The sequence below is a fragment of the Serinus canaria genome, chromosome 2 (assembly GCF_022539315.1).
Source record: "Serinus canaria isolate serCan28SL12 chromosome 2, serCan2020, whole genome shotgun sequence".
NCBI classification, from domain to species: domain Eukaryota; kingdom Metazoa; phylum Chordata; class Aves; order Passeriformes; family Fringillidae; genus Serinus; species Serinus canaria.
In genome coordinates, this window is record NC_066315.1 from 130,530,483 (window position 1) to 130,557,337 (window position 26,855).

The window sequence follows — 26,855 nt, forward strand, 5'->3', positions numbered from 1 at the left end:
ATCAGTCAATCCATTTTCCTTTCAGTATCTGAAGAACTTTGGGGCAAAACACTCAATCCAACCACTGTCACACATTACAAGCCACAAAAAAAAAAAAAAAAAAAACGCACCAAGAAACTGTTCAGTACCCGTTAGGAAACTTAAAACCTTTCTAGTGGAAGTCAAGTCCTGTAAAATCCTGTAACACTTCTCAGGACAATGAGAGAAGTTTATGGCACCACCAATATTCCATCACTGGAATACTGAGGAATCTCTTCAGTGAAGACGCCTATGCTAAGGAGTGGATGATAGTCTACACTACAAAGGAAAGGGGGAAAATTATCCATGCCAATCTAATATCCTAAGAAATGTCTTTCTTACCCCACATTTGGCAAGTGCTTTTGGCTTTTTACAGACAAGTAAAATACACTAAGCAAAGACTAAGTGTACCATTCTCTTTAGTTTGAGCCAATTTTTGATGCTTTGAAGATAGAAAGGGAAATCTCCAGAGAAATTATACCTCAAGATGTTAAGAAAAAATAAATCAGGTTTGGCAGGAGCCTTGAAGCTTGAGGTTCACATATTGTCAATGTAGCCCAATAAATAAGATCAAGGGCTTGAGAATACCAACAAATAAGAAGTCTACAGACTTTGCAAACTGTTTCACTTGCAGGAAATTCTCCTCCCAAAGCCAGTATGACCAATTTAACTCATTATAGTAATCTTAGCCTCAGAAAAAAAATCCCTGAGCAAATAACCAAAAGCTGTTTTCAGACTGTGGTAGCAATACTATTAAATAAGTAAACAACTGCATGTACTTTTTTGACAGCAAAGAAATTTCTTAGCTGTCAAATGCACATTGAATATGGTTTTCAGCTGAAAAATAAACAGAATACATAATTCTGAAACCTGAAGTTATACACTTAACTGAAGGGAAGACAAATTTCTCTCAGGCCTCCCATAACAGAAACCAAAACAGCATCCATCATCATGTTGCCAGGATATCAGACATATAAATCTCACTGTTCTCTGTCTTAACAGTTTTCAGATACACTCAACTTCAGATCCAATTAGCAAATGTGTAAATATGCTCACATCCCAGACCCAAATAATGTAGTTTGATCCCAAGAGAAACAGAATGACCACAGCTTGGCTGCTTCTTAGGTTAAGGGTGGGAGTGACTAGAGATCTCATCCAGGAGCATTGCCAAAACTTCCTTAAGAAGAGTATATATATATCATAAATAAACGTCAGTAAGAGTGCACACCAGAAAAGAATTTAACCAGTTCTATGAAGTATCTGGAAAAATTCACACTACACATGGTCAATGAAAAATCTCTCACTGACTTTAACGAGTTCAGGATTTCCCTTCTGTTGATGAGTAAGACAAAAGTCATAATCACGTATCACAATCTAATTAAGAGAGAAGAACATTTAGAGTAAACACACAATTAATAAGGAAAGTAGTCAGGAAAGCTTTGTTTGCTTCCTTCAATGTCAAAGACATGATGCAAGCTTTAGTGCTGGGTTAAGTCTCAATATAATGTGCATGTAGGTCCCTACTTCTGCCAAAGCCTTTTTACAGGAGGTTATATTGGCAACTGCAGCCTCCCTCCTCCCACCTGGAAAAGACAAGAGGAAACTAATGAGCATGGACTGATGCCTTGGATCAATGATTTGTTGCATGGAATTATTCAAAGTTATCTTCAAATAAGTGAAGAGCCTGAACAGTGCAGCAGAGTGGACTGCTATTTTGCTTTCTGCCCTTTCTGTAATCTGTGACTCAGATCAAGCATGATTTTATTTGTGACAGCACTAGGTTCTCAGGACCATTTGGTCTTCAGAAAGACCAATTGGCCCAAGCTTTGTTACTTGGGTTTTAACTGTTTTCAGAATCATCACCTGCATCAAATGCTAGATGCCAGACTACCTGGAGGACAGCTTTTACAGTGAGAACAATGTTCAAAAGAAATATTCTTCAAATCTAAAGTTAATAAAATTATGGTCATTTAGAAGATTTCTGCTGCAAGGGAAACCAACAACCAGGGACTGGCCACCAAATTGTCATCTCCTGAATGTGCATCAGTTAAGGCACATGGTAGCACTTTTGTCTCCAGTGCAACTCCTTGAGGTTGCAAAGAGGAGGAGTGTGCCTTCCTCAGGATCACTGGTAACTGGAAAATGACAGGTAAGACTCAGCATGGACTTGGGATGGAATGAGTAGCAAGCAGCTTGTAGAGTGCAGGAGAAACAAGCTGACATTTAGGTGCTTGCCTTCAACACTGAGCTGGATGGAAATTTCTGACTCCTGAATTTTCATTCCTGACTAAACATATCCTTGGATGTTTTTAATACATGGATCAGAGATTCAAATTCTAGCCTGAACTCATAGAAATGGAAATGTGTCCAGGCCAATGTTTCTCTTAAATCTTTCATTTTACATTAGTTACTTAGGAAGGTGTAACTCGTTTGTGTGTCATGTAATTGGTTTCTGCTACTGTGAAATCACCATACTAATGGCAACAAGTGCCCTCCAGAGGTTTTTTGTACTATGTATTTCAGAAATACTTTCTGTAAATTACACTTTATTACAGTATATAGCTCTTTGGAGTACCTAGATATTTATGTCAGATTACGTTGAATGTCATTATAACACGAAGATCACTTAAGGGATACACTGTAAATCAAAGGGAAAAAAAACCACATGAAAAACCTGCTGCTATTATAGCAAGTCCCCAGTGATACAATTTTCCATATGCTAATGGTGCATTATAAATCAGTGCAGAAGCAGTCCCTTAAAATAAGCATATGCTCCCCTTCATTTCTTGTATCAACTCTCACAATATTTTCAGTTTAACTTGTTGCCTAACTACTAGCACACCTGGGTAATGCTGTTCCCAGGCAACAGTGTATAAGCACAACAAGAATAAAGCAATGGAAATTTCAATGCACTGTTTTAGTAGAAGCCTTCTGAGAAGGAGAGGGTAATCAGGAATGTAAGGTATTCAAACCACAGAACTCAAGGCATTAATAGAACTTAATCCTGAAGAGGATAAATCCTTAGGAAAAGATCAAAGAGAAAATAAAACCAATTATGAGAACATTACAGTTAAAAATAGCTAGTAGAGCATCTGTTTTCATGAAGATATGTAAATATGTGGACGAGAGACCATGCGTCATCTTAGAAACCTACCAAGATTACCAGCATAAAACAGTGTTTACTCAGGAGTGACTGTGAACTCTTTTCTGTGGGCTTCCAGAGCCGTCAGGAGTGCCTGGACAATTGCTGCAGTTCAGAGCTGCTGAGCTGCGCCAGGACTGTGGGCTGAGGAGCCCTCTGAGGCCAAGGAGAATTTTGGCCTCTAACAGATGTCCTGAAATTTGTCTACGTCCAAGGAGATGAAGAGACTAAAAAGGCTGAACTTCTTACCCACCCCATCCTCTGCAGTTTGGGGAAAACTTGAAGCATTGTTTTCAAATAAGCAGCAAAGGCATGGAGGATGGTATTCCTGTGCTAAGAACAATCTGGCACATGGAAGAAGGCCTGGGTTTAAAACCTAAGTACTTAGGCTTGGATTTAGGCAGATATCCTAAGGCAGCTGTGGGGCAGGGGTTGGGGGAGTTGAGGTGTTGGAGAAAGAGGAAAAAACAGCCTTCTTACCTCTTATGATTTGTTCCATCTGTGTCTCTCTAGCTTTGTATACTCTTCAGAATCTTGCAGTGTGGTGAAAGCACGTAAAGACTGAGCTCTTGAAAGAAGTCAGTATCGATGCTTGCAAAAAACTCTGACAGAGTGTTAATACCTCCAGATTCTATTTTAGGATTAAAATTTGGAATGAGCCCATTCTACCATCCTTAGTGCAATTTCCATGCTGTGTACATTTACACAAATCTATGATGTGGCTTAGAGAGACAGCTATGTCTGGTTCAATTAAGTAAGCCAAATCATTCAGTTATGAATCACAACTGAACTTATTTCATTACTGACCTCACCAAGCCATTTTGTAGCTCCTTCGAGGTCCAAAGAGCATCAAGAAATATTCTGCTCTCTCCTAATCCTGGCAGTAGTTCCTACCAGTCAAGCTGTAGAATGGATACATGTTCTTGTAGTGTAGCCTGTTGGACTGCAGTGCCTTAGGAAGGGAACAGGCTGTGGGACAACTCTGTGGCACATCAGGTGGGAGCCACAAATGACCCTGTGAAAAGGCCTGTGCCACCTGGCAAGGGATTTGAGTGTAAGGTGTCAGGGCAAGACTACTAAGATGAAGTTGGATGAGGTTGCCACATTGAGGGAGCAAGACTGTACATGTGACTCTCAATGGAGTGTGGGGAGCCAGACTAGTTGATAGGGAAAAGGAGCAAAATACAGGAGATCTGGTTAAATACAAGGTACTGGCTATGATGGACTAACTCTAACTGGATCAGCACACAGAATACAGTGTAAGGCTGCAACCTTCTGGCTGCAAATGGGAGAGGAAGAGGAGGGAAGTGCCAACTTTGAAACCTTCCAAGCCATGAAGAGAGTTGTTTCTTGAGCTAAAATGTTAATTAATCACTGAATACATTGCCAGAAAACTATAAAAGGACAAACATTTGTTATGTCGTCATGTGGTAACACTGAAATAGAGGTGGACACCTTTTAAAAAAGAATTTATGTGTCTTTTTCATTTCCTATTAATATTATTTTAGTGCACTGTGATTAGAATACATAAATTATGAATTATGTACATTTAAATACATAAATAACCTAGGGATCTAAGTGGACAAGCTGTCCCTGAGCCAGCAGTGTGTCCCTGTGGCCAAGAAGGCCTAGGTGTGCATTAGGAAGAGGACTGCCAGAAGGTCAAGGGCTCTTCAGTACATGGGAGACATGGAACTCCTTGAGCAGTCCAGTGGAGGGCTACAAAAGTGATTAAGGGACTGGGGCAACTCTCTCACGAAGAAAGGCTGAGGGAGCTGGGCACGTTCAGCCTCAAGAAGAGACAAATAAGAGGGGCCCTCATCAATGTCTATCAGTATCTGAAGGGAGGGTGATGCCAGGCTCTGCTCAGTGGTGCTGAGCAATAGGACAAGAGGGAACAAGCAGAGACTGATGCCCAGGAAGTTCCACCAGAACACAAGGAAGAACTTCTATACTGTGTGGGTGACTGAGCACTGGAGCAGGCTGCCTGGAGAGGTGGTGGGCTCCCCCTCACTGCAGATAGTCAAGAACCATCTGGATGCAAATCTGTGCCATGTGCTCTGGGATGGCCCTGCTTGGGCAGGGAGGTTGGACCTGATGACCCACTGTGCTCCTTTCCAACATGACCCATTCTGTGATTCTGTAAATGAGCAAGAGAATGTCTGTCCCCAGAAGTCCAGATAACTGGGCTATTCTTACTGATAATAATACTGAGTAGTAAGAGTTGCTATCATTAAAATCCAGATATATGGCAAAACATAAAATTTTCCAAGATGGACTAAGTTAATCTTAGTAAGGTTTTTCTTGTATTATGCAAGGGATTTCTGTAAGGTACTTACCGGAAGACTCAAAAATTCATTAAAGAAATCCACAAGCATATCATCTGTGGCTAAGTATTCTTCCTATAGAGAGATAAAACCACAAAGCATGGCATGTAATAATCTGCACTAATATTTAAATGCACTATTGCCTCAGACAATATTTTTCCATGACATATGACATGGAAGATTTTGCAAAATATTATTTCCCAGTTTTGAGAATATAGTCATTGCATCACTGTTATAATCTAGCCATTGCACACTGCCAAGGTTCTTAGCAATTTAAAATGCACACATGAAGGTAAATCCTCTACCAATGAATTTACAGATAAAGCCTTCATAAACCAAAGCTTCTAGATGCTGAAACTTTTGAAAAAATGTGCATAAGCTAACAATCTAGAAATTCCCCACATTGTACCTTTCTCTCTTGCACTTGGGAAGAAGGAGAGTATAATATTTCACCAGGGCCACCTTCTGCTCTCATGCTGCTGCTTGGGGATATTTGAGGACTAAAAGGGAGTACACTAACCTATAATTTGGCTCAGCAAGCAAGCAGTACATGCCATACTTTGAATCTGCTAGAACTGGGAGGCTTCCTGTTGCCCCCATCAGAAGTGAAGCCTGCATCTGCAGGTGTTTTTGTATCCTTTCTGATGCCTATATTTTAAATCCTGCTAACATGACACAGAAACTGTAGACTGGAAGTTCAATATTTTTGCTGTTGACAAATCCAAAAGTATGACTCCAAGTCTTACTTTTACTGACTCAGTATCTCCACCATCCCCATTTCAATTCAACAGAGGGTAAAACCAGAACATTATTCCACTGGTCTTCAGATATGTGTCTTCAGTATAATGAAGACAAATAATTTTTAATGGTTTTATTTTCCTGAATATTGTCTAATTTCAGCCTTGCAAGGCAAGGAGAATGAACTTAAATTTAATGTACTTGCCAACAGCAGCAAAGGTGTTGCAACACAAATCTTTCTTCTCTTTCTGAAGTTGATAGCATTGAACTGTGCTAGTGAGGAATAGCATTAAAGAGAGGTTATGCACAGGGTACAGGCAGGCAGCATCTTGATCCAAACCCCAGTGCTTTTACCTAAATGCAGATAGCTTGTGCTCAGATAAGGAAGAAATCTGAGATAACACGCATGATAAGTCAGGACTAGACCTGATGGTGTTTGTCTGGCACTAGTCTGCCAACATTTATTCCTTAGCACATGTGGTTGCTGTGGTGACTAATACAGCACAGGCAAGGTAGCCCAAGCTCATTCCTAGAAAATGCTGCCAGTGCTGAAAGCAAGGCTTTCATGCCTTATTCAGATCACAGGCCCGTGGCCCAATGCAACTGCAGTGCCACACACCTAAAGATGTTTGGGCACTGCTTAAATAGGGGAATTTACCAAAGTGTCTAACCCATTTTGAAATCAATAGAGAATCCTCTTATTAATGTCAATAGGCAATCAAATCTAGAAATATCAATTCTGCAAGTGTTAACACAATTAGGAAAGGAAATTAATTAGAAACAAGCTATAGTCAGCCTCCTGTTTGGTTTGACACTGACAAGAATGAATCTCGAGATAGGACTAGATATGATAATACATGATGAAAATATTTTATTGTTTCAAATGACTTGTTAAAAAAATAATTTATTATTGGCTGAAGTATAAGCTCTTTAGGAATATGCAGGTAACATGTTTTTAATTTCCTAAGGATATAATTCTCTGTAGTCCCATAAAACAGCAAGAAATAAACACAGTGGTTGATTAACAGATAAAATGCTTATGATATTATTAATGTATGCTTTATTACTTATTGCATCTACACATTATATACTTTCCTCTGGTTTTTGGAGAATTTTTTGTAGACAAGCCTTCTTTTCATTTTAAGTCAGTTGCACTTTCTTATGTGCTCATTATAGGTTAGGGAGTTGCACATACAATACCACAGCTTAGATTTTTGTGCAAGAAAGCATTTGGTTTCATTTCTTTCCATGCCATTTCTCCTGCAGCACAGTCTAAGTTATGACTAGAAAAAGATGCATTAGAATTGCAATTGAAGGTTAAGGTGTGCTAAAAATTGGTCCAAAACTTGTGCTTTTGTTTCTTTTGTTTATGGTAATGAACACTATAAATAAAACAGCATCTAGAGATTCCCAAAAGCAATATCTACACATTTATACTTTAAAATACATGGGAAGTGCCCAAAGGCACTAAGCTACAAAGGCATCCAAAACAGGGAATAGGCAACCATGACCTGAGCTGTAACAGTAAACATGTCATTTCTTATGAGGTAACAGACAAACATATATATCTTTCAAACAATAGGAAAAACTTTAGGAAAATCCTACAATGAGATATGAGCAAAGGGCAAAAAAGGCAAAGTAAGGAGATTGTTAAACCTGTCATGTTGAATCTTCCAGCTGTTTGTTTCCGTCCTTCATCCTAATTCATTTTCATTTCCATCTTTATTCTCCATAGCCTTCTGTTACTTTTTTTTCTAACTTTATTTTCAAACTAAATATTTTATCTGACAAAATTTTAAGAAATTGCTCAGTAACCTATACTTACAAAAAAATAAATGAGACAACAATGGTTTCCAAAATGGTTTTTTGACTTTTTTGCTCCATAGCTGCATGATGAAAAAAATGACTGAGCCTTATAAGCATACTTACTAACATTTCTTCTGTTATACATGGAGGTTCTGAAAAGAAGATATTAAATATCATATGTTATCCAAGCAGTACAGTTAATCTGGTTCAACTACAATACAACAAAAAGTAGTGAGGCATGACAGCCCTCCTGGGTATTCTGAAATAAAATAACTTGGTCTGAAGAAATAAAATAAACTAAGAACATGCCGTAATGTTGACCCATGCATGAAAAGATTATCACAATAATTATTTAAATATAAATCAAGTATTATTTAAATATATTATTTCTTATACATATCAGTTAACTTCAAGCCAGCTTTCCTCTGCAAAATTCATAACTAGAAGCTTGGTGGTTTAATGAAAATACAGATTTCTATGAGACTCAAAGCTTTGCACAGTAAATATTACAAATCATGTGATAAAATTAAAAAGATACAATTGTGTTCCCAAATAATCAACTCGCATTCATTCTAGGAGAATATCCCGTCTTTAGTGATGCCATTTGAGGGGGGGGGTAAAGTTCTCTCTTCGGAGTGATAAGTTCTGCCGGGCAAGTTTACACCCGTCAGTTCAAAATGCCCCTCTTTTGTGCCACCGTCTGTGTACCTGCGGCCGCCACGGCGGGGCCCGAGCCCCGTGCGACACGGAGCCGGCCCAGCCCTGCGGGGACAGTGCCACGTACCGGTGGTGAGCCTCTTGGAGCGCATCCTGCCTCCGAGGCCGCGCCTGCCCAGGTGAGATCCCGGAGAGCGGCGGGAGCGGCTCCTGCCCAGGTGAGATCCCGGAGAGCGGCGGGAGCGGCTCCTGCCCAGGTGAGATCCCGGAGAGCGGCGGGAGCGGCTCCTGCCCAGGTGAGATCCCGGAGAGCGGCGGGAGCAGCGTCAGGGCCGCCGGGCCCGGCCGGGGCCTGTGGCCGGCGCGCCGTTGCCATGGCGCCGCAAACACTGCCCGGGCAGCGCCCGCCCGGCACCGCGCTCCCTCAGGGAGGACAGTTCCGAAGGAGATACCTGAGAAGCAGGAATCTGAGGATGCTTGTAGCAAGAAATTAAACCGAACGCTCCCAGAATGTTAGTTAGGCTCCGACATGGAATAAAAAGTCATGTTTCTGGTGGGGTCAGCGAAAGCTGTGTGCAAAGAAGGATTCAGGGTCCTGTTTGGGGATTTCAGAGGGATTTGGATGTTTCACAACTGGGATCTGAAAACCATCCTACCTAGCAAGTACCTTATCCTAGAACTGCATAAATCCTTCAGGATTTTTTGGCATGAAAGTTCACTCAAAGGTTCTCTGCCACTGCTTGTTTCCAGACCAGCGCTGCTTTTAGTAGCTTGGCAAAAATCCCGCTGGGGTCCGTTGTACAAGATGTCATGGATGGAAGGCGCATGAAGGGCTCCTTTGAGAAGCCTAATCCATCAGCCAGGCTCAGGAAGTGCCCAGAAGGCACTAAGACCTTGCCATTCCCAGAAAACTATCATTTGTGTCCCCTTGCTCAGAGCAGAGTATATCCGCTTGTAATGCTCAGCTGTGAAAAAAAGTTTTATTTTAACTCATATATGACTTTGGTGGAAGTCATGGTAAGTAAAACAGAATCCATGGTAAGTAAAAACAGAACAAATGCACATGCCTGGGGACTGCATCTTAAAGTCCAGAAGCTGATAATAATAATGAAAAAGCAGCATTTCATTAATAATGAAAAAGCAGCAAATCTGTTACCATAGAGAGGGGAAAATGGCTTCATCTCCTAGAAGAAGATAGGGTGATATTTTGCACCCTCTACTCCATATGTGCATTCCTACTCTGGGGGTGCCTGCCCAAACACAACCATGGTCTAGTTGCTAAATGCCAGAATTATACTCCTTCTAATTGTCTAAATGGAATATTGTTATCTGTGTGATTAGCTTTTAAGGGTGGTTTTGGGGGAGGGGGTGTCCTTAAGGGGACAATAGTATTTTCAAAGGCCTAAAAGATAAGCTGAATAATGTGTTCTTCAAGATATCACATTTCAGGCAAATGTTTCACACACACACACACACACACACACACACACACACACACATATATATATATATATATATATGAAGAGCATATTCAACAGAAGTAAAGAATAAAATATGAAGGTTCAGACAAGTTACCTATGGACAATTTAAATATCAGTATTCTGATGAAGTTTTAACTGTTCTTACATTTTCTGTATGCAGACTCTATTCAATAAGACATGGCAAATAATAAGTTAACATTGAATTTCCTAGTGCTGTGTATCAGGACATATTCTAATTGTCACTATGTAACATTTCAAATAGGTATACTTAATGTATATGTAAGAGAAATATGCATAACAACCCATAAAATGCAAAGTTAAACCTTTCCAACAAGTAGAAGAATTGCACTCCATTGTATTATGAGCTTGGATTGCCTCATAACCAAACTACTTAATATGATTTTAAATGTTTAACCTAATGTTCATTCCACTAATTTCCTCCCTGCCCCTCTTTCTTTCTGATGGAGGTATATACATAGTCTGCAGTGTAGAACTGTCTCCTAAACTTCCCTGATTGCTTGCAATTTTTGAAGAAAAAACAACAGAAAGATGATGAACGAGCTGTTTTTTTTCTTTTTTTTTTTTTTTAATTAGAAGTGGAAGCTACAAGACAGCTCAGAAATAGCTGAAATCTGGAAGTGAGTCAATTAAGAAAAATAAAATTTAAAAAGGTCCTTTTCCTATCCTTCTGCCATCAGGTATATTTTGACATAAAACTCCTAGGTTTTTGTGCTGTTTCAACATGCCTCAAAGATTACATTTAGGATTAAGCTCATCAGAAAATAGACATTGTACTCTCGCATGGAGAATCTATCAGCAGTCATCACTTTTTCATTATCTTAGTTAACAACACACATTTAGGTCAAATACCTTGTGTTTGTGTGCATTCCAGTCCTGAATTTACATTGCCAGTTAAAAATTCACCAGCTAGTAAAGCTGAGATATAAAGATCAAACTCATTCTCCTTTTTCCCATTTTTCCTTCCATACTCTTATTTTATTTTAATTTTTATCATTATTTAGCTTAGCAGACCTGCAGGCCTACAGGATGTTTCATAAATATAGTCAAAGCTGTGATCTATCCCAAAAAAGCATCTTACCCTGTAGTAAAGATGAATGGCTAGACAGGATGGGGAATAAGCTCTAAAAAAGGAGATAGCCATAATACATTGGACAAAATAAAGAAAAACCACTAAAAGTAGGCTTAAAATTGTTAGAAATTTTAGAAAACGGTGATCTGTCAGACGGCCATCACAGGAAGAAGGTGCACTGGAAGACAAATGGAAGGAAAACATCAATTTGTCCATTTCATACCTGCTGACATTTCCCTCCTCTGCTTAATTCATTTGGAGAGCTGGACTTTCAACCAAAACTTTAATCTCTCTTCCACAAATTTCTGGAATTTATGTCTGTCGTCAAGGTAAGGATTTCAAGGTATTACCCAGGCAAAGCAGATCAATACTGCAGAGACAGCTTTGCCCACAAAGAACTACACATATAAGCTATGCCAGCTTGCTGGATGAACAAGCTACCTTGAGACTAAGGTACAGACAAATTGCTTTACTAAATCCAAATGCACACTTGTGTTTGTAGGTGCTAACCTGTGCTTGATTCCTGGCAGTGGTCAGAATGAAGTCATGAATTTTCACATAATTAATTATGCATTCAAAAGGTAGCAAATACTCAAAACAAAAATGCAGATACAGTTCTAGAGAGATACTCAGGGACAGCTATTGATTTTCCATAGAAACGCCCTGTCTCAGATATAAGTGGGCATTTCTTGCTGTGATACCCTTAATAGCTAAATATTTTTTACAGAAGTCTGACTTCAGTTGAATATAACTACAGATTCTTTTTCAGATGATTACCAGGGAGATTTTAGTTTTGCATCTGGTAGCTGCAATCACATACACTGAAAACAGGTGCTAGGAAACCTATTTAAATATTGACTGCAAAAGTGCCAAAGTGGGAGTCAGAACCCAAGAGAGAAGCACTAAGTCCAGTGTCAGATAGCTGCCCCTTAAATGACTTAAATTATTCTGTTGGCAAAACCACAGAGGCTGCCTGTGGTGATGGTACAGCCTCTGTGTTGAATCTGATAGTCCCAGTTTACAGGCACAGTTTAATGCAATTCTGTGGCTGTCAGAAAAAATTAGTGCAAACACCTGAGGAAACTGTTATTGGAAATATGAGCACTCAAAAGAATTTGAGAAAGAGAGAAATAATATTCCTGAAGATAGTCTAAGTTAAAAGCAAACAAGCAAGTAGTTAAAAATAAATTTGGAGATCAATAGCATGCTGGCCTGTATCAGCAATACTGTGGCCAGCAGGACCAGGGCAGTGATTGTCCCTCTGTACTGGGCACTGGTGAGGCCGCACCTCAGGTGCTGTGTCCAGTTCTGAGCCACTCACTACAAGGACATTGAAGTGCTGGAGAGTGTCCAGAGAAGGGCAGTGAAGCTGGGAAATGGTTTAGAGCACAAGTCCTGTGAGGAGCAGCTGAGGGTGCTGGAGTTGTTTAGTCAGGCGCAAAGGAAGCTCAGGGGAAATTTTATCACTCTCTACAACTACCTGAATGGAGGCTGTATGTAGTGAGTTGGGGGTCAATCTCTTCTCCCAGGTATCAGACAATGGGACCAGAGGAAATGGCCTTAAGTTGTGCCAGAGGAGTTTTAGATTGGCTATTAGGAAAAAAATATTCACCAAAAGGATTGTCAAGCACTGGAACAGGCTACACAGAGAAGTAGTTGAGTCACTATCCCTGAGGGTATTTAAGGGACTTCTGGATGTGTCACTTAGGGACATAGTTTAGTAGTGGACTTTGCAGCACTAGGTTAATGGCTGGACTCAATGATCTTGGTAGGCTTTTTCAACCTAAACAATTATATTGTTCCAGAAACAGAAAAGGAAGAAATAGGACTTAGCTTTGGGCTATCAACATTAGTAACCTTTAACTGGAAGAGACTTTCAGAGGGAAGTCCAAAGAACTTTACCTCTACAGGAGTCTTTGTTTGGATAGTCACTGGAGAATACTTCTTGACTTGTCCATGTTGCCAATGGCCCAAGGGTTCCTATAACAATCCTATTCCATCAGGAAAATGTAGAGGTGTCTTATCAAATTTAAAGGCTTTACGTAAGGTTAGATTTCCGTTTGCTTAATATGGGTCTTGAAAAACATTAGGAGGATGCAGAGACATGCCTGGAAGATGAACCAGAATTTGGAAGGAACTGCTTAGCAATTTGTGATACACATTTGTACTCTTACTACCTCCTACATGCCAAGTAGTGTGTATGCCTCCTGCATACACACCTGCAGTCATCTGAGTTCTTTATAAATTTCTATTTTTGCCTTAAAGCATTACTCCTAGAGCTTTAGGAGAATTTCACACTACCTTTCATAATTTTGGATAGGAGCATTAACACTTAATAAAAAAAATATTTATCAAGGTTATAAAATAAAATTATTAGAAATAAAAATAGAAATAGAGAAAATATTTAGAAATTATTATTAGAAATAAAGTATTAGAAATAAAATAATTCTGCAAAGACAGAATGAAAATCAAGAAAGAATTACTAGAGCCACAGCTATCAAACCATGTACAAGACAGAAGCATTGACATGGTGCATACGTCTACAGCAAGGCAGAGAGAATTTTTTGCTAGCAGCCCTACTACAGTTAATGTAGCATATCTTTCAGTTGAAACATAATACAGATCAGAAGAAACTGTGACAGTTATTTCTCACAGAGACTTCACTGTCATGGGATGTCTCCAAAGTTTTGGCACTGTGTACAAAAGATTGCATTGTTATTGCCTATTATCTCTTCTCCATGTAGATAAACTGGAGTCATGGTTTGTAATACATTTTGGCTGTGCTAACTTAAGCTTTTCAAATGTACAACCACTTCCTACTTCTAGTTGCGCAAGTAGATTTCATGACCTTTTTTTTCTGGGTTTACTCACAGCTTGGTTTCTGACAAGTCAGTTTCTTGATCATGCCTTAACAGGTGTTCCAGTCCACCAAAGGTCCAATGCAAGAAGCATAATGAAGAAGCTTCAGCAGAGGCAATAGCATATGCCCATAGTGTCAAATGTCCTGGCAGTAGATGTCAAATACCAACAAGAAACACTAAACACATGCAGGTCTTCCCTTTCTTGCTATCAAGCAGGTGTAAACAGCAGCACCCAAACCCAGGATTCCCCAGTTCAGTTATCCAAGTGAAATATTACTGATGCATCAAATCTGGATAGGAGCAGTGCTGTTTGAGAGAAAACATCTCACTGAGCACCAGTTCCCATATTTTTGCTACATTGCTGTGGCTGCTGTAGAGGTCCATAATGAAATAGATTGGAAGGCTGATCAAGCAGAAGAAAAGAATCAGGAGGGAAAAAAGAAAATATTTCATGTTCCTCCACTTCAAGAGCACAGCAGTGTCTATTTAACAGGTGCTGAGAATTGTATGAGAATCCATAACTAGAAGTGCTCCTTAAGATTTCAAAATGCCGCAGAAAAGCATCCAAAAATTGCAGCCATCTTATTTTGTAGGTTTTTTGCTTTCCTAACTACCTATTGCTCTCCTAGACTCCAGATGCAAAACTAAACTAAAACTAACTAAAATTGCTACCAGATGCAAAACTAAAATCTCCCTGGTAATCATCTGAAAAAGAATCTGTAGTTATATTCAACTGAAGTCAGACTTCTGTAAAAATATTTATGTGTTAAAGGAGTAACTAGTTGAAAAATAAAGAACACATAGTTATCAAATTCTCACCCAGTCTTCATTAAACAGACTAAAAATAAAATAAAATTAAAATGTTGTCATTCTAACATTGTTTCAAATACGTTACATGGGAATACTTAGACTTTTCCAATCTGAGTTTAAAAAAGTCAATGTATTCCCTTTCTTGTTTACTAAAGTCTTAAAAACATCAATTAAGTATGAATAAAATGCATATAATGTTTTTCCTGTGGTCATTTAAAAATCATGATAGAGGAGGCACTTGTACAGTATTCATACTTCATAAAATCATATTGGATTTTATTATAAAATATATTTTCTGTTACTTGGGAATAAAGTCCAGAGCTTGCACCTCCTGAAACTATGAATTCTCAAATGTTTCAACTGCAACACTTGTGTGAAAGAGTTATGTTTTGTACTCTAGACTGGCATGGAGACCGCTGGATAACCCGAGGCTGCGGCTGCGAGAGGAACTGAGCCAGGAGGCACTGTTCAGGCCAGTCTGTAATTCCACGATCTTGCTTGGTTGCCATAGTAGCTGGCTGTGGGCCCAGCACAGCTTCACCTTGTAAAGGAGGCCCCGGAGAAGTAATACCTGGGAATTGCTTCCCAGGATGCCCACTCCTCTTGTAGGTTTTGGTACGCAGCTCCCGGGGGCAGGAATTATGGCCACCACTGCTTTAAGCCGTTCAAAATATTTTGCATTTGTAACGTTGAGTTAATGTGTGTGGGTTAAAGAGGGAAGGAAAACTAGAGTTTTGTTCTGTAAGAAAAACCTTTGGTGCCCCCTTGTGATATTTTATTATCAGCATTTGAAATTAAGGGATATTTTCAGGGAGGAAAGCAGTTTAACATTAGGATAGTTTCACATTTAAGTAAGTTAATTGAGTAAAGCATTTCAAGAATTAGTTTGTTTTATTGATATCCATTCTGTGTTGTATGACATTCTCCCTAGACTACTTTATGAAAATTATTTAAACCAAGGAAAAAGTCCAAGGAACTTAAACAGTGTCCCAGTGAGCATTTCTGTTTGGACCAGAAAAATGGGACTCATTTTACTTCCTCACATTATGCCTATTTGGGATACAGAGTCTTAAACATTTTCTTAACAGAAACACTTCCAGCAGAAATGCTGAAAGGTAACTGCAATCCAGTAATAGGTTTTGTACATCACAACATAGTACACAAGGGCAAAACGATAAAGGAAAATGAAGACTGAAATTGCAACATTTATGAGAGTGCTGCTTTTGTAAAAATCTTTTCAAAAGAGGAGAGAATGTTTGCAACACAAGAACTCATTTTTAAAAGCCAAAAATGTTGCTATGGCCACCATCTCCAGAGCATCTAGTCTACCAAAATGTGAACCAGGAAAATGTGATGTATTCAAACCAGAGGAAAATTTCATTTTGTAGCCCAGTGGTCTAAATATAGGCTGGGTACTGTGGTACTGAGTCCTGGCAGACAAAGCACTTGTAGAAGATGTGTTCTTCAGGCCTCTAATAATGCATTACACCTGGTTCAGGACTTTAGGAACTTTAGTGTCTGCTCAGTGAACACAAGAGAAGAGTCCTCCATTTAGGCACCAGCAGCACTTGAGGATAACAATTAAGACTTTTGCTGAAGTGGAAGACTGCTGCACCACTGCTGAGTATCTCAGCAATAATCTTGCAGCTCCAAAAACTTTTACCAAGCAATACTATATTTGTTTAGGGTACTGCTGCTTTCCAACTAGCTGTCCCTCTTTTCCCAGTTACTATCCTCCTACCACTTCAGCTGGTTCTAGTCATGACACAGTATCAAATTTTAAGTAGTTTGTGGAAGTAGGTTTTTCACTATAAGTCCAGAGTGAAAAGCAGCAGCTGAAATACATGCATGGTTTCCTCATCCCATTCACTTACAGAGAGATTAAATGGGTCTACAGAATTAAGACACAAGCACTGTTGCTGAATTGCTTTCAGAAAGAGCGTTAAAGCACAGAGGAAGAAAATTATAGGGGCTTTTAACACTTGAACTCCAGTCTTCAAGTCAAAAGTCTACTTTTACATGAAACTTTGAGTGTTTGACAGGGCTTGTAAGTTCATTAAAAATGTCATGCCATCAATATTTTCAGCTAAAGGGCTGGTTTCATTATTACTCATCCATTAGCACCCAGCTCATTAAGGTCTTACTAGCATTTAGGCTTCTGACAAGTTTGGGTAAGTTCTAACACTCTCCAGAAGCTTGTCAAAGAAAAAAAAATTTGTTAAGTCTTTTATTGATGGGTATTTCAACTAATCAGAGCTCAGAAAGTAAGAAAGTGAAAACAAGCTTTGTTTTTGTTTAAACACATCATTCCCAAAAAGCAGTCAGGTTCTGCTGTGGCATCTGACAAGTGGTAACAGAAACTGCTAGAAATTTTGCACCAAAAAATCCCATAAGATTCAGCACAGACAAAAAAATTGCACCTGTAAAAATATAATATAATCACATCAAATACTAAATCACCACAAGACTCAAACAGAGAAAGACTAAAGCCTGAAGCTTAGAAGAACAAATTATGAGATTACAAATTAAAGGTTCAGTAAAAATTAATGGAAAAAAATTTGGATCTTTCCAAAATTTGTGGGAAGAATATGAGAGTACTACACCAAGTGACTGAAGTGTGACTGTGCAGAAGACCTATACAAGAAATGCTTATCTTAGTATACATTGGTCAAAGTATTTCTTGTAGAGAAAAGAAAGCCGTAATATTATTCTAGTTCTTGAGGAGGTTTCACTTGGGATACTGGTTGAATTGAATCAAAGAATAGATTCCAGTAGAAACAACGAGGAGTGAGGAATTGTTAGACACATTTGTTGTTGGATTGTCCTAAGAAATGAGACTAAATTCAGAGGATTTTTGTCAGTGAAAGAACAATCATAATATTGGGGAAGTCTAAGGGAAGGATCAGATATACAGAATAGCTATTTTAATAGCAGTGCTAAAAAAAAAAGGGAACAGGTTAAGTGACTAGTAGAGCAATCTGAAGTAGGTCACCAATACAGTAATGGGACAGTATTCTAACCAGTTTTAGGACATAACTTGATGAGTTGACATAAGAGCTTGGCACTAGATTCCAGGAGTCCCTTTCTAATCTGACACTGCTGTATTTCTTTATGTGCTTATGAAAACAGAAATAAATTACTTCTTGAATTAAAATTAATCAGCATGACCTCAATTGCCTAAGGTGTTTCAAAGAGCAACCAGTGCATGGAATAGGAAAATTATCTGACATATGGTGTTGAGCTACTTAATTTAATGACCAATTTTTTTTTATCATTTTTGGCTAGTTGGTGATAAAACATACTAACATTCCCTAGCCTATAAACAATTCCAAAGATTTATAACCATTTTTTGCCTAAGCTCTTCCATACTTGTCACCAAGGAAAGAACGATCAGAGACTCAAGTAATTTCAATTTCCTTCTCACAAACCACTTGAGGTTTATGGTTGCTGCTCCAAAAAAAAGATTTATGAAGTAAAATTCTTGCAGCAACATCTGTCAGCAGCAAAGGTTACTTCCAATAATTCTATTTTGGAATTTAAACCCACAGCTCTGGCTCAAACCATCATGGTCAGAAAACTAAATTCATTCCCTGGGCATTTGTAGGCAATGCCACTCCTCCCACTATATAGATCATGTCTGTCTGAAGGGAAATGAGGATTGCAAAAATAAAATTTACAGCAGCCCAATACTAACCTAAATATTATCTTGAACATTATCCCCATGTTCCAGAGGGAAAGACAATTCACTCCTCCCTTTCCAACAAGCTGTTGTCAGTTGTAAGAAGAAATCTTGAGCTGGAGAAAAACTGTGGGCAGGACATTTTAGAATGATGCCTTGGGCTTTAGTTTTTATGTTTTTCAGATTCTATGCTGCTTTTGTGAATGGGTCTGGGCTTCATATTAGGGAATTGTAAGCTCTCTTCACAGAGTAGGTAGACAAAACAATTCTTTCTCTAGCTGGGGACCCAAGGAACACCGATCCAGATCTCAGGCCCAAAGGCATAAACAGTGGTAGACCAAAGAGAGAAAAACAAGAAAGAGGGGACTTAATGGGCTAAAGCTTAATGGGAAAAACAAGAAAGATGGGACTTAATGGGCTAATTGGACAATTAACTCCAATATGCAAATGGACCAGAACTTATAAAAGTGAGAAACGTCGGGACTGGTCGTCCATTTTGTGACCATTTTGGGTTCATCTTGGGTGTCGCCCTGGCTGGGCTCTTGTGCTGCCCGAGGTGTGTCCATTGAGGCCTTCTAATAAATACCTGCTTTATTCTTTAACTCCATCTAGTCTCTGCTCTACATCAGCCTACAAAAGGCATTGAGAATACTCTTGATCATTGTCATTTCTACTCCAGGAGTACTTTTGCATCCTCCTTATCTGTGCTAGCACTCAGGTCTCCAAAAATTAATTCAGGCAGTAGAGAAAGAAACATGAATTCTTAGCCTTGTAAGCTGTTTTCTGTTTGAGTTTTTTGTTTTGTTGGAAGAGAGATGGGGGGGGGGGGGGGGCATTTAGGGGGTTTAGGGGTGGTGTTTGTGTGCTGGGTGGGTTGTTTGGTTTTGTGGTGGGTGATTTTTTTTTTTATGGAGAACTTATGTTTTCTTTTGCTGTTTCATCAAAATCCAGACTCATACAGCTTTGTGATATGTGATGGAGACTAAGTGAGAGATACAATATAGAGAAAAAAAACATACTAACAGCAACTCTTTACCGCCACTCTCCTGCCCCCAATACTTAATTTCTGTCCATAAAGCAATCTTATAATTAAAGTGCTTTGTTTCCTTTCACCCAAATTATTAGGGACTATTAGATAGCTCTCATATATCTTGTGTTCTATTAATGTGTAGGTAAATAATAACATATCACTACTTTATTTCTCCCTTGTGTCAAGGAATAAAGCTAATTTTATTTTAAAAGAAATTTTGTAAAAAATTATCATTGTCATAGAGAATACATTTACCAAGAGATGGAAAGTCTGGCTTCTCACTTTCCCCACCTCTGATAAAGCAGTGACAACCACAGAGAACACATTGCACTCAGACAGCAGAGCATAGATTACTTTTGTAATCACCAGATTACATTTGTGATAGATCCAACTGAGCAAGAGATGTGATTCAAGAAGACATTTTTGTGAGATGGATTTAGAAAGAAAAAAACCCCAAGAAACTTCTAAATACACCAAAAGAAGAGAAAAATGTTTGAAATTGTGAAATAGGACTTTTTTTTTTCCTTCCAAGCTTCTCCTTGTTGAATGCCTACTGTAGACATCAAAGATGCCACCTTTAAAAACAAACAATACCTGTACCAGAACCAATTTACTCTCTCTATCCTCTATATGCTTTGGGAAAGCTCACAAAACTCTATCAAATTTTCTCAAATTAAAAAGATACTTAACTGATTCTTGAACTGAGTTCCTGTATGGTTTTCCACTCGAAGGTACCTATTTCAGTAATATTTTCAGAACTCTTGAACCCTATGCATTTCTGGATTGTGCTGCAACACTCCACAGCAGAAGTGAGTTAGATACTCTCACTGCCTATCATAACTTTCCCATAATTTTCAAGAACTCATTTAAAGCTTTTTTTTTTAAATTGAGACATTTTAGAGATATTAGTATTTAGCAAAGGTAACATGCAGTGATGACAATAGCAGTCTGAAGTGTTATGACACACAGTACTTATTCTGCATTGCGTTTACTACCATTCCCTACTTTATTTGGTAATTCAACAGCAAGAAACAAAACTAATCCAAATTTTTATAGAGATAAATGACATATATTCAGATTCTTGTGTAATATAACTTCCCATCTAGAAAGCTGTTCCGTTTAACCATTAATAGAAAGTATTAAGCACTTCTAGAAAACGTATAGTTACTTACTATACACCCAAGAAATAAAGAATAAATCCAATGGTTATTCAAACCTAATTAACTTTTAAGTAGACCTTGAACACCTAAAGCTCTAAACAATTAGAGAAATATAAATAAATCAATTATTTAAAATCAACTATTGTCCCATTTGCAGTCTCCTCCTCTGTAATGAATGCCCTTTTTCCTAAACCAAACCTATTTGCATATACCTCTATATTCCCTACCTTGTCCCCAGATCCTTTGCCTCAGCTGTTCCCTTACAACAGACTGAGCAGTCTTCAGGTTGCTACCTGTCTAACCTAAGAACAAGGCAAAGGCTCAGCAAACACAAATGTAAGTATGGAGTCTAAGTATTGATACTTATATTAATACAATAAACATGATCTTCTGGCAGATACATTGTGTTGACTTCTTCTTTAATGATAATATCTGGTTAATAGAGTTAGTGTTAAAATTTCCTTACCATTTTATTAACCATTTTGTCTCTCCTCCTTCCAAATGCAATGTGACATTACTGTGCCAAAAATCAAGAACAGTACAAGTACTAACCAAGTTACAGATCAAAACAGAGGTGAGAAATAAGAAGTGGTGTTTCTAGAACATCCTGAAGTTATTATCCTGGTCCATTTGGCTTAAACATCCACAGATTTTGTAAAAATAAATAAAGAAAAAAATTAGAGGTTTATCATTTATAGACCCTAAAAATAAAGGGATGTGTGAATAAATATTAAAAGAGGCGAATATGAAGCTTAAGGTTTACTTGCAAATTCTTCTTTTGTTGTCTTTTTTTTTCTTTAATCTGACTTATTTTAAAATAGCTCAGTGTTAAGGCTTACCTACAAATACACAGTCTTGAAAAATATAACACCAAAGACAACATCAGAGGGGGAGTGAGGAATAAACACCAGCTGACAACAAAAGTTCTGCAAGATGCTTATGACAAACTTTTTGAAAAGACAAGTGGGACAATATTATTTTAGAAGTTAATTGATATTATATCTTCATAGAAGTACTGTGTCCATTTCTGTCACCTGTATTTCAAGCTGTTTGTAAATGCTAGGATACAAACCAAAACCACACAAAAATTGTTGGAGGTCCAAGAGACAGACTGAGTTAGTTTTCTAGAAGGGATCAGTATACTTAGTTCAAGAGCAAGATACCTCAATTACCTTTATTAGGAGATAAATAAATAAATAAATACCTAGAGATAAAGAGTGATTTTCAGCTGTAGATGATCCTTTTGCTCAAGGAGAAGTGTGAAGGTGGTCTAGCATCTGGGAGCTGAAGTCAAGTCAGATTAAGCACAAAGGTAAGCTCACAACAGCAGAGTGATGCCACAGCATTTCCAGATATGTGATTATATACAGTACCACCCAAAGTTTAAGAGAAAAACTTTGTAAAAATCAGTACAACAAAATATCCACACAGCATCAGTTTAGTTTATAAATTACTATTCTACTAAATTCCTTTACAGAGGCTAAGACTAATTATTGCAATAAAAAAATTCAGACAACTAGTATATAAGTTCTGACATTTTACCATCCATATTAATAAGAGCATTTTTGAAAATGTACATAGTGTCCTATTTTGGGACATTTTAAAAATATTTACTATAATTTAAAGAGAATAAATAAATCTGATTTCAAAGACTTTTTTAGAAATAATTTTCTTTAATTTGTCTTTAAGACAGGAATAACATTTTTAAACATCAATGAGATCATGTAAGCTAAACATTAAAGACTACATTTAAGACACTTTATTTAAAAATTAAGATGTTAGTTTCTACCTACTACACAACAGGTAAAACAAAGCATAAAATATTTTTAAATGTTCGTTTTTTAAAAAACAAAATAATACTATGTTAATTAAGATATATACATGAGAGTTACCTTGGTAAGTAAACAAGAACAAATGGGATGATACTTTCAAAATGCATACCTTTAGGAAGAATAGGAACAATATCAGGAATTTAGGGGAAGGGGAAAAGAATTAAATGTAAGGAGTTACATGCTTTACAAATTTAGAGCCTTTTTAAATTTCTTTTGCTTTGGGCACTTCCTGGTGGAGCATCTTTTTTATTCTTCCGTTTTGCAGATAAACTGTTACATTCTTTTGACCCATGGAATGCCTGCAGACATAAAATACAGAACTCAAATGCACATGCTTCTCTGCTACATAGTCCCCGTTTCTTTACCAATTGATATTTAGCAGGATATTGACATCTTGGACAGGGTTTTAGAGCTTCATCAGTGAACAGAGTTTTAGCAACCTGTAGCAAGAGGAGAGAGAAAAGAGCTATTTATTCTTGTAAACGAAAATGTTCTAAAAACTGAAAATGAAGCATTTCTTAGGTACCTACTTTCATGTATTCTTCCTGCCTACTAGCTGAGTGGGGAACAGAACTGCATCTCCTAGGTGTAAGCTCAGTGTGTGAAGGTGGTGTCTGTAAAACAGGAGTTCTGGCTTGAGCTTGAACAGGCCTTAGAGCAGATCTATTGAGAATATTAAGCCTTGTAGCAGCATCTTCTGCTTTCAATAAATATTCCTGTTAGTTTATAATTATTTAACAAAAAAAAAAAAAAAAGAAAAAAGGAGAAGGTTAGGATTTTATTTCATTTAGGATTTGCAGCTAGATTTTACTTGTTTGGGTTTTTTCCCTCTGCAACAACACAAAAGAAAATTATATATGTGTGTGTGTATATATATATATATATATATATCTCACAAGTATTTACCATTAAGTGTTTATATTTAGCAAGGGATCAAGAGAGAAATCAACAAAAACTAAGTCCTGTGAGCAGGGTAGAAAGCCAACTATCTTTTAGCGCACTCTACTGGCGCTCATGCTTGTGAATTAGGACATCTCAAAAGCAAGCGCGCATGTATCACATGGAAGATCTGAAAAAATATAGTCCTATAAATATACTTATTTCTCTAGATGCCCCTTAGAAAACCTTCTACACATCCTTGTGATGTTCACAAATACACTATGACTCTGCGACACAAGGAGTCCTGAAAATAATCAGGAAGCAGTGTAGAGCACATCCTACAGCACTGCAGACTAGAGTGCAATGGACAATGAGGAACAGCATGGCACAATGGTAAGAGCAGAGTTTAAAATCTAAAGCTAGAATTACTCAAGGAAGACATCCTACAGGATTCTCAAGAAAGGGCAGGAGGGGTAAATAAAAGTCTTAACATGGTTGAAAGACCAGTACTCAAACTGCAGACAGCTGAAAAGCAGTAAGAGCCATTACATTCTGCTGTTAGAATCCATCACCTGCTCATTTTGGAACTGTCTCTGTCAGTTACTTTTCTGTGGCTCTGCAAGACGTTTTGTCTTTCCTTCTATTGTCTTTCATAATTTAAAAATATCACCTTTGAGAACTATCTTACCTGAGCTGCTTCTTTCAGCTGTTTTGTGTACAACTTTCTCCTCTTATCTGCACTTCTGTCTTGTACAATGATTTCACGCCAGCTTTTGCTTACTTTCCAAATGCTGGAACAAATAAAAATTTTATCCACTTTCAATTTTTTTCAAGTAGTGCAGAAGTCATGATAGCAAGACTACCTGGTAAAGATTTTTGCATGGTTTCATAAACTCTCAGTCATTTTACAGACTGCTGCTATAGACTAATTCTTTATTTTGTTATGAAATACAGGTCTCATACTTTACCTATCACTGTATAACAGAAGAGTCTAAAGAACAACAGCAACATTAATAGAACAGCATATCTTTGACTTAGAAAATAAATTAATTTCTTCCTCCATATAAGCCACTTACCAAGATTGTTTCTAGTCACATTTGTGTTTAGAGTTCTGAAAACATCTATGCCCTTAGACTTTCATCTATTCACCCATTCCCTTTGTTACAACAAAGAAATCAAGAGCCTTGTGTGAAATGTAACAGTTCCTATTGATTAGAAATTAATCGAGACAATTACTCATGAATCAAAATTCTTTGAGCATCTTTGTGCTTAGAAATATCTGAGAAAATAAAATACACACGAAAAATTCTAGAAAATGTGGTTTGAGTGCTATGCACTATTGGGAACTTGTAATGAAGATAAATTACTTTCTAGGCTTAAAGTAATTAACATTTTAAAATTTACAAGTATTGGGATTTAGTTTTGAGTTTACTAATTTTCCATGGTTTTTTAGCTTTTTAACCCCTCTATTTATTTTTAGATCTACACAGAAAGACCTACTTAATTAATTACAAGAAAACTTCTAATTTTTTTCAGAAACAAATTTTGTGGATGACAACACCTAGTATTCCAGAATTTATACTAATTAATTTGCAGAAGCACATCCTTTTCCCTTTTTTTTTGTGTGTGAAGCAATAGTACTTACCTGCATAGACTTTCTACAGTCAAAGCATCTAAAACTATAGCAAGAACATGTTTTAAATTCCTATCTTTCAATTCTGTTAAAATATCTAATTTTTCAAGGCCCATTTTCTTGCCAATAAGTCCAGGAAGAACATGATCTAATGCAAATATTTCTGTTCCATCGATACTGTCTGAGATTTGCTTTTGGTGCAATCTTTGTCTTTGCAAGCAAATTTCATGAACTATTTTCAGAGCTGGAGTTCTTGAGAGATCTCCATGACTTACAACCAGGTCTCTGCTAGGCTGTTCTTTTAGAACTAACTCATGATCTTCACTGACAAAGTCTCTTTCTTTTGTTAATATATGCACTGAAGTAGGACTGCCATGATTATCTTCTGTCTCTGACTGGGAGCCTAGTTCCCGAAGAGTAGATAACCTTCTGACTCTCTCAAGTTTTCTTGTCTTTCTTTTACTGTCTAAAGTTCTGGAATCTTCTTTGTGCTTTTGGAAGAGCTCTTGGAAAGATCCCTCGTAATCAGACAATGAGTCTCCTGATTTGTCCAAAGGAAGTGAATTATATCCACTATCTTCAGGCGTTGAAAGATCTGGGTAATTTGCTACCTTAACAGGGGGAGAGTTTATATCACATAGTCCAAAGTTCAGGTTCTCCACTGGACTGGTGATAGAAGTCAGGTATTTGCCCTCACTGGCCTCAGGTAGGCTACTCCTACTGTAAGTGGGAGTCCTAAGCACCCCATCTCTAACACTCATAAGAACATTTTCATTAAATTCATTAGTGTTACTAGCAATGGCATCCTTCCACTGAATTGGAGATAAACCTTCTGATTCTAACAATAAGGGATCCTTACACTGGGACTCCTCTAGTGTAGAAGTCCTTTGTTGTGAAAAGGAAAGCCTCCTTTTTGGAGAATCAGGATTAGAATTCTCAGGTTCTGAAGTGCTAGTTGTCAGAGGTTTGTAACCTTTTTCTTTTGGAGAATATGCAGCTGTTTGTGAAAGCTTTTCTTCAGAGCTCAAAACACAAGAGAATATTTTTTTCCTGATGCTTCCTGAAGAACTAAGTTGTCTTTCACAGCATCCTACAGTTGTGCCAGCTTTGATGGTATTGGGTAAAAGCAACTTCCTGCGTAGTGAGGAGCCTTTTCTACCTGATTTAGGAGTTTCAAAAAAAACTGCACTACTATTTGTTTCTCTTTCCTCTGATAAGGAGATAGAATTCAATTCTTTTTCAATCGATGGCGACCTGGGAAAGAAGGCACTTGGATGGACATGCTCAGAATGCCCCTGTAGCAACGGTACACTTGTTACACTCGGTGCTTCTTCGCCTTCTGTATCAGGATCTTTTCCTGACTCGTTGCATCTGCTGTCCAAAAATGCTGAAGTGCAACATGTGTCTTTAAAATTTGAGTATTTAAAGCTGCTCCTGGGAGGTGTTAATCTATTTCTTTTAAGAATATTGAACCTCACTAGATGACTGTCTGACATCTTCTGCTTGACACTTTGACTTTGTAAATAAAGATACCACTGGTTTTTCTGAAACAAACAATAAAAGCAGTCACCAAAACCCCCTCAGATTAGAGAGAAAGCATTGCACAAGTCTATCGAGATAACAGTAATAAAGAGTGTTGTCATTAGTCTCAGTAGAAACAGTGCTTATACATAAACACCAAAATAGATGGTTAGAATAAGTGATTAAAATGC

The 26,855-nt window shown here is 37.8% G+C and overlaps 3 protein-coding genes across 3 annotated transcripts in view; all 3 read right to left on the bottom strand.

Moving 5' to 3' along the window:
• Positions 1 to 15,439, bottom strand: part of RGS22 (regulator of G protein signaling 22) — a 67,244-nt gene extending 51,805 nt beyond the window's left edge. The window contains exons 1-3 of the mRNA XM_050970364.1: positions 15,326 to 15,439; positions 8,740 to 9,111; positions 5,500 to 5,562 (exon numbers count right to left, since the gene is read on the bottom strand). Of these exons, the coding sequence (XP_050826321.1) occupies positions 5,500 to 5,562; positions 8,740 to 9,111; positions 15,326 to 15,439 (549 nt within the window). The remainder of the gene's footprint in view (positions 1 to 5,499; positions 5,563 to 8,739; positions 9,112 to 15,325) is intronic.
• Positions 1 to 26,855, bottom strand: part of PABPC1 (poly(A) binding protein cytoplasmic 1) — a 688,709-nt gene that overhangs the window by 416,700 nt on the left and 245,154 nt on the right. The gene's annotated exons all lie outside the window — the stretch shown is intronic.
• Positions 22,823 to 26,639, bottom strand: FBXO43 (F-box protein 43). The gene is made up of 4 exons (XM_009087191.1): positions 25,156 to 26,639; positions 24,199 to 24,301; positions 23,162 to 23,347; positions 22,823 to 23,071 (listed from the first exon to the last, which is right to left on the bottom strand). Exons 1-4 carry the CDS (start codon positions 26,637 to 26,639, stop codon positions 22,823 to 22,825), a joined length of 2,022 nt encoding a protein of 673 aa, XP_009085439.1.